Here is an 8,921-nt window from a genome sequence, read left to right as displayed (position 1 = left end):
CAGGAATTTATTATTTCAGACTTAATGCCTTTCATGGCTTTTTCCATAACAACAACATCTTCAGTAGTGTAATCCTCCCAGACTTCCATGATGTTCTAACAGGGTTCTCCTCCATAGTATTGACAATCCTTTCCATAGAGTTCCATGTGTAATGAGCCTTAAAGGTCCATATGACCCCCTGATTTAGAGGGTGAATAAGAGACATTGGGTTTGGAGACAAGTAGACCACTTCAACACCTGTGGCCAGGGGCACTGTCTAATACCAAAAGAACTTTAAGAGGCAGTCCCTTACTGGAAAGGTACTTCCTGCTTCAGGGACAAAGCATTGATGGAACCAGTCCAGGAAAAGGGTTCTCTTTGTCCAGGCGTTCTTTGGGGGCAACCAAAAGACTGACAGCTGGTGTTTCTCTTTTGCCTTCAAGGCTTGGGGGTTAGCAGCTTAATAGATAAGGGAAGTCCTGATCATAAACCCAACTGCATTTGCACAAAACGGTAGAGCTGGCCTATCCCTTCCTTCCTACATCCTGGTGCCTGCTTCTCTTCCTTACTAATAAATGTCCTTTGTGGCATTTTTTTTCCAGAATAGGGCACTTTCATCTGCATTAAAAACCTGTTCAGGCAGATATCCTTTCTCCTTAATGATTTTCTTAATAGCATCTGAGAACTTGTCTGCTGCCTCCTGTTATCTTGACATATTTTAAGCCAAACCTCTTTCTGAAATTATCAAACTATCCTTTGTTGGCAATAAATTATACAGCTTTAGATCCTTCACCTTCCTTTTGCTTTAAGTTGTCATATGTTAACTTTGCTTTTTCTCAAATGTTATAGTCTATAGGTATGCCTTTCCTACAGCAATCCAGCACCCACATAAAAGTTGAAATTTCAATACAAGATATAAAGGCATTGCACATAAAGTGCAAGGTTTTCATGCCTTCTGGCATAGCTGCAGCACTGCCTTCATGAATTTCCTTTTCTTTTTTTTTACAATGGCTCTTAAGCTGGATTCATTTATCTTGAAATGGTGGGCAACTGCAGACCTCAATCTACAGTGCATATCAAGCAATTCAACTTTTTCTTGTAACATCATGACTTTTCACTGCTTCTTGGGAGCACTTCCAGCATCACTAGTGGCACTTCATATGGGTCTCATGGTGTTATTCAAGGTTTACGGTATTACACTAAACATGATGAAAAATATTCAAGAACCACAGAGATCACCTTTTACCATGATTTACTGGAGAGATGAACTGCTGAAGCAGAGATGATTAGCATCACACGGCATTTTAACGGGCTATTCACAATACTTGAGCTCAGCACAACAGCAACAGAAGGTGGCTATGAAATTATTACAGTAGTACAGTATGTACTACAGTTCATCTTACGCAGTTTTGATTAAATACTGCATCTTTACATTTGTTTACATTTCTTTCTGCTTCAAACGGCACCATGTACAGTCTGTGTGTGCATAGGTTTTGATAAATTTTAACTTTTTATAATAGATTTGTATGTTAGTTTTTATTAATTTTTTCAGTATTTCTAGGCTATGCAGTTGTCTGCAAGTTTTTTCAAATTGTCACAAATCTCCAGAAAAATTTTCCAATATATTTATTGAAAAAAATCCACATATAAGTGGACCCATGCAGTTCAAACCCTTGTTCAAGGGTTGACTGTATAGTGTAAACATAACTTTTATATGCACTGGATAAACAAAAAATTTGTGTGATTTGCTTTATTGTGATATTCACTTTATTGCAATATTCACTTTATTGTCGTGGTCTGGAACCAAACCTGCAATATCTCCAAGGTATGCCTGTATTTTAAAGGTAAGGAGAGCTAGAGGATTTGCTGACAGAGAAAGTAGGGTGTAGGATAAGAAGTGTCAAGGATGACTACAAACTTTTTGGCTAAGCAACTGGTAGAACAGAGTTGCCATTTATTGAGATGGAGGAGACTATAGAAAGATCAAGTCAGGTTGAGGGACAGATCAGGCATTTGGTATTAGACACATCAAGTTTGAAATGCCTAGTAGACATCTGAAGTGTGTATGTCAAGTAGACAGTGGATATACAAGATGAATATACAAGTCTGGAGATATTTGAGTGTTGTCAGCATACAGACACTCATATTTAAAGTCATAAGACTGGATGAAATCATCAAGAGGTTACGTGTACCCCTTTGACAAGAGGTCCAAAAACTTAGCTTTGGGGCATTCACTGTTTAGACATTGAGAAGATAAGAAACCAGCAAAAGAGACTGAGAAGGAGTGACCTGTAAGATCAGAAATAATCCTCTGGAGTGGGGTATCCTGGAAGCAGAGTAAAGAAAGTGCTTCAAGGAGAAAGAAGGGCTCAACTATGTCAAATGCTGCTAATAGATCAAGGTAGTTGCAAAAAAAAAGCTGATTAATCCATATGAGGTTAAGGAAAAACTACATTTGTTCAAGTGAAAACAAACATGACCATACCCACAATGAGTAACAACTATTCTTTACCTTAGTCATTCCTGGCAAATCCACAAGTGTCAGATTGACAACATTGGGTGAAAAAATCTTAAGATGAATTGGTTCAGGGCTTACTCCCTAAAAATAAGTTTTAAAATATCATATTAAAATCACATTAAAATTTCAATGAATAAAAATGCTAAAGTAAACCTCATTTTAAGTATTATACATTAGATGCTTTTAAATATTAAATAAACCATGATTTCTAAAACATTTCAACAATCAAAACCCGATGAAACATTTAGGAAATAAGGCAGCTAGCCATAGGTTATAATCCCATCCAACCTTATACTATTAATATACACAGTTTATTTCCCCTATATTATTTCACATTCTTTTCTCTGGATTCTCAGCAGATAACGTTTCTTAAATATGTTTAATAGACTTAGTGCTGAACAAAAGAATAATGTATCACTATTCAAATTTATGAAGTTCTTGAGTTCAGGGAGTGAGACATAGGTAACAAGTTACCCAAATCAGGGAAGTATGGCGGCAGCAGCAGTAACTAAAAGGTAACCTGCCCAGAGATCAATAATAAACAAAGCTTAGTCAATCACTAAAACAGAGACAAATATCTTGAATAGGCATAAAGAAATTAACATGGCTCCAAAAATGCCTTTGTGTCAGGAAAAACCTCTCCAGCACAGCATCCGGCAGATAAAAGGACTCAATAAATATTTTTTAATATTAGTACTTAGCTAAGGCCCACTTGTGGGATTAAATGTACCCATACAAGAATGGAGGTAACAACAAAAGGGAAGGGAACAGAAAAGTAATAAGAATAAAGAAAGAAGAGAGAGATAACAGAATCATTTAAGGGAGTCAGTGATAGTGCCTCGTGTCAAAATTAATCGTATCTTAGACACCTAATTTACTTTAAATTCTCAGAATGTGAGAAGACAATTCAGCTGTTAACATTACTTTTTATTTTCACTGAAAAAAAACCCCTTAATTTCCCTGTTTGCTTTCATAAGTAAATCTAGCCTTACTCAGGTAAGAAAAAGAGCTCTTCAAAATACATGGATCTTGTAAGTTATATATTGCTTCTTAAATTAGAATACAGTCAATCCAGCAGAAAAAGATAACACTGTAGGAAGTATTAAATTAAAAAGTTACATAATAAAGTGATATATACATCTCAAGATCAAGAATAAACACCTAAATGAAATATCTGATAGCATATAAAAACTCTAAGAAACAAAAGGTATTAATAAAGTTTTTATATATTTGGGAAGATACTCCATTAGTTTCAAAGACCAGAATACTCTCGATGATATATTACCATTGGTTATAATTTCCAGCTCTAAAGAGATGCCTACCTTATTATTTCCTGAAATCCTTTCTGTTTCATTTTCAATTTCTTGTCTAATTTCATCAAAATCTGTGTAAAGCTAAAAATTATTGAAACAAAAAACAAGGTATTCAAAATAAGATTAAAAGTTCTTAAGCAGGGTTTGATAAATTTCAAGGATGTCTGTGGATCTGCTTCAGAGAATTAGTAAATAAACTCTAATATACACATATATTTTTTCTGAGCCAAAGAGTCATAGTTTATATCAGTTTTTCAAAGCTGCCTGAGCCCACAACAGTTAAGAGTCTCAGAGAGAACAGGGCTCAACTTAAATGTTTTCCAAATAAACTACTATGGTTAGAAATGTTAAGATAAGATTTATTTTATAAGGAACAGCTGCTTCAAGATAACAATGCTACATTGCCAATCATAAGAAACTAAATTATCAACTACTTGTACCCAAAAAAATGTTTTCAACATGTAACTTCTTCACCATATTCTTGTACAATTACCTTATTTTTGGTGTGAAGAAATTTACCCCATTCTTCTGCTTCAACCTCTGGAAAAAGAAAAACTCCATTTATTGGAAACTATGGAAATTACTTTTTATCTTTATTTAGGAATTCAAAAAGGCAGTACAATATTATTTTTTCCTATTTTGCCATTAACTACAAGTTAACTTATATTTTAAGATCTGCTAAATTATACTCTGACATTTTAAGAATTGTACCAGGTATTTCAGAAACGACTAATTTCAGAGCTGCTCACAGGTCTTCCCACTATTTGAAATCTAGATTTTAACAAATGAAACTGTTTACCTCTCCTCGTATTATAGTAAAATATGTATACTTTATTTTTAAATATCTTACACATAAAAAGCAGTTTATCTGATGAAAATACTCAAGCTAATGGCTAAAAGAAAACTTATGCGTCATACTGAATAATGCAAAAAGCATTATAATAGACTTACACATAACTCATAAAAATTTGCAATATGTGAATGAAACAGCTAACTTTTCATTCTGTTTTGTCGTTTTTATTTTAATTTGGTTTCTTGTTGGTAACCCATAAAGTCACAATTTGTCGTTACTTTAAAGAGCTCTCTCAGTAGTGTGAAGCTACTCCATAATTTATATGCATTTTCAACATGATTTTTCCCCCCCAGGAACAAGATTATGTTCTCCCTTGGAATTGAAGGTAGATAAGAAATGAAATGGCATGGGGTGTGGGGAACCTGGCATATGCCCTGTATGGAGTTGCTACTCGCCAGTAGTTTCCAATAATAGGTCTGTTCCTCTTGCACTTGCTGAAAAAAGGAAAAATTATTCACTGCAGGTACTGTTTTGAGTGGTCTGAGACTTGGAGAGCAAATTTTGTTCTGATTTTCCCAGAGAAGCTAGAAATGCTTAATTGTAGAAAGGTAAACTAACTTTGCCTCCCCCAAGCACAGTTATTCTGCTTTTGCCAAATTCAGAGTTTCAAACATCTTAATGATTAAGTTTATGAATAACACATATCAGCCACCTGAGATCAAAATAAAAATGACTGTAAGATATTCAAATAAATATTTACTGAGGAAAATGTGGATCAATTTCTTTGGTGGGATAAAGGTAAATAAACTGGATCCTTTTTGCAAGTAAAATGCTCACCTACTTGAAGCTTAGTACCTTCTTCCAAGAAGTCTCATTGGAGGACTGGAGTAATCTAGATGAATAGAACTCAGAGGCAGGTACTATATACCAAAGGGGTGTTCTTAATTTACCTTATCATATAGAAGAGGCCTGGCTTCACAAGCATGTTTTTAAAAATAAAAATAAAATAAATTACATTCACCACCAAAAAAAGCCTGCATTCTGATGCAATGCCAAAAGGTAACAAGAACCACTAACACCTGCAATCAATCAATGTGGATAGGCAAATAAAAATGGAAGAAAAAAAATGCACACAGCCTGTAAGAGTACAAAAGCACACATGCAGGCACAATAGGAAAAGAAGGGCCAAAAACAAATGGATAAAGGAAACCTTTAGAAAGGTGTCTTGAGTTTTTCCATGTAGCAGGGTCTGTAGTTAAAGAGAAACAGCACAGAATGTTAAGTTTAGTGCTTATCCCTAATGTTTCAAACCTTTCTAAAAAATCAAGTGTGCAAAAAACCTGAACACATTTCAAATGCCATTTCAAATGCATTCAATTATTCCAAATTTACAACTATAAAACTTCCATTACAATTAGTTATAATTAGAGGGATTATATAATATTTTAAATGACACAAATGAAGTGTATAGTGTGCCATAATTTATTTTTTATTTTCCATTACACCTAATTATATCAAAATGGATTTCTAATTCTAACAAAATGGATTAAAATTAATTTACTATTCAAAAATTTGTCTTAGATATCTGATAACTACGGGTAAAGATAAATTACCTAGTGGAAAAAATCTACAAAACATATCAAACACATCTTTCAAAACCTTTAAAGTAAATATGAAAGTATTTACCAATTGAGCTTTCTAAGGGATTATTTTCTTTGAAATATATTTTGAATTTAACAGAACACCACAGAAACAGTTTTGGTCTTTAGTCAGCATACTACTTTTGGATTTAGTCTACAAGGAGATCTGAGGAAAACTTGATTTATTTCTTATAAATATATGAAAGGTAATCATAGAGTTCAAAGTTCAAACTAAACCACCATCTCACTTGAAAACAGTTTTTGTTTCTAATAAGATTTTGTCAGAAAATTCTTTTACATTGGCAGAAGTGGGGGGCAAGATGAGAAATACTATAAATCTATATATTGACACCTCAATTATCCTATGTAGTTGGCAGAATGAGGGATCTCAAGTTAAATAAATTTTCCTGATAATTGAATTATACATAGTAATACTTAAATAGTTTAGCCAGTTTTGATGGACCTATATTTAAAATGGATTACACTGCTCCATGTCATGTTAGAATCCACTGCTCTTAAACTTACCTATTAATGGTAACTTATGCCTTTGTTACATAATAAAGCCCTTTAAGGCTACAAATCCCTATACAAAATGGTTAGAGACTGATTTTTTCTTTTTTTGAAGTTCTCCTGTCTTTATGTTTTCCTCCCCTTTCTCCTGTATGGTTGCCAGGCTGTCAGGTAGTTCATACTCTTCTGGCTGTCTCCTGCTTCACTGTTCCTAATTTCCTCTAGGGTAGAATGATTTGTGGTAAGGTAGAACTGTTTATCCTAAGGATAAATAGGCTCTGATGAGAAGTTAAAGAACTATTCTAGTTATTAATAAGATACATGACATTTAGTACTCAAAAATTACAAAATCTATTTTGTGTTCTGGGTGGCTGAGCTGTCATTTGAAGTGAGGTTTTATGTTTTTTAATATAAAAAATAAGCACTAAGCTTGGGGGAAAAAAAAATATATATATAGGTAAAGATATGCAGATTTACTGACCAACCACCAAGAAGAGACATCAACAAAACAGAGTGGACATACAAACAAAGAGATACCAAGGAACCAAGTGTTTCCAGAAACACTGCCCACATCTGCAAATAGTTCTGAGAGACAGGATATCATATGCCCTTTTCAAGGTGACTGAAGAAAATGAAGAGTTAAAAGCAACAGACTTAACACCATACAGTTTCTTGAAGTCTTAGTTTAAGGTATTTGGTAAAATTGATGATGTTAGTTAGTGAGAATGAAATTTTTAAAGAGTTATTCTATACATTTGAAGCTGCACCATAAATTAGTCCAAAATGATTAAATTCAAGGTTCAGAATTTCAATAATAAAGAAATATTACAGAAAAGCAAAGCGATGAATAATATACCAAGAAGCTACCTAATATAATTAAAAGACTCCTACATATCCTCTGGCAGTCTATCCAAAAATATTTATCATTATATGTTAACATCCACAACTGCATTAACTTGCTTTAGCGATTAACTTTCTGTAGTCACTGTAGATGCTCATGACAGGTCTTTTTTTTCCCCCCTTTTAAAAAAAAAAAATCAACCTATCACAATAATGCTCCTATAATAAGTAAAGGAAAAGATCAGATACAGAAATTAAAGTAACTTCAATTGCATCAAATTATCATCCCATCTTAGATTAGAATATAAGAAATAGAATGAAACTTCACTGAAAACAGATCTCTGCAGAATGAGAAACAAACATGGTACTCTGCTGCAAATGCAATTTAATACTTAGAACATTTTATAGACTTTTATAAATAAGACAAAATGTGAACCAAACACTGAAGATTAAACATATTACTCTCATCAAACATTCCAAACCTCACTAATATAAAAGTATGATTAATAGAGGATACATACTTAATAGGCAATTTAAAACATGCTAATAAAGATAGTGTGTCTTAGGGCTTCCCTGGTGGCACAGTGGTTGAGAGTCCGCCTGCCGATGAAGGGGACGCGGGTTCGTGCCCCGGTCCCGGAAGATCCCACATCCCGCGGAGCGGCTAGGCCCGTGACCCATGGCCATTGAGCCTGCGCGTCTGGAGCCTGTGCTCCGCAACGGGAGAGGCCACAACAGTGAGAGGCCCACATACCGCAAAAAAAAAAAAAAAAAAATAGATAGCGTGTCTTAAAATATTTTCAGTTTAACCAAAGAAGAACTGCTATAAAGGATTGTGCATATTTTCTTATCATGATACTCCACATTTACTATTTGGGTGAGAGAGGAATCTAAAAAGTATGTGCTATATAGGTAAGCCTTAGCAAGAGAAGGATAGTAAAAAATAATAATAATAATTAGGGACCTCCCTGGCAGTCCAGTGGTTAAGACACCATGCTTCCACTGCAGGGAGCATAGGTTCGATCCCTGGTCGGGGAACTAAGATACCTCATGCTATGTGGAGTGGCAAAAATAATAATAATTAAAAAAAAAAAAACTCTTTCTAAAAATAATATTCATCTTAGGGCTTCCCTGGTGGCACAGTGGTTGAGAGTCCGCCTGCCGATGCAGGGGACACGGGTTCATGCCCCGGTCCAGGAAGATTCCACGTGCCGTGGAGCGGCTGGGCCCATGAGCCAAGGCCGCTGAGCCTGCGCGTCCAGAGCCTGTGCTCCGCAACGGGATAGGCCACAACAGTGAGAGGTCCGCGTACCACAAAAAAATTAATT

At 34.8% G+C, this 8,921-nt stretch overlaps 1 protein-coding gene across 8 annotated transcripts in view; it reads right to left on the bottom strand.

The window, feature by feature from the left end:
- The window catches only part of DNM1L (dynamin 1 like), a 61,940-nt gene that overhangs the window by 22,367 nt on the left and 30,652 nt on the right, over window positions 1–8,921 (bottom strand). For 4 of the 8 annotated variants that reach the window (XM_007452192.1, XM_007452189.1, XM_007452193.1 and 1 more), the window contains exons 3-5: window positions 4,304–4,350; window positions 3,820–3,891; window positions 2,492–2,578 (exon numbers count right to left, since the gene is read on the bottom strand). In XM_007452192.1, coding sequence (XP_007452254.1) covers window positions 2,492–2,578; window positions 3,820–3,891; window positions 4,304–4,350 — 206 coding nt within the window. Of the gene's footprint in view, window positions 1–2,491; window positions 2,579–3,819; window positions 3,892–4,303; window positions 4,351–5,813; window positions 5,853–8,921 lie in introns of all 8 variants that reach the window. The other 4 variants (XM_007452188.1, XM_007452194.1, XM_007452191.1 and 1 more) reach the window with 2 other exon arrangements.

The sequence above is a fragment of the Lipotes vexillifer genome, unplaced genomic scaffold (assembly GCF_000442215.2).
Source record: "Lipotes vexillifer unplaced genomic scaffold, Lipotes_vexillifer_v1.1 scaffold1, whole genome shotgun sequence".
In the NCBI taxonomy this organism is placed as follows: Eukaryota; Metazoa; Chordata; class Mammalia; order Artiodactyla; family Lipotidae; genus Lipotes; species Lipotes vexillifer.
The sequence above is the reverse complement of the archived record's forward strand: the minus strand, read 5'-3'. Positions and strand labels throughout refer to the sequence as shown.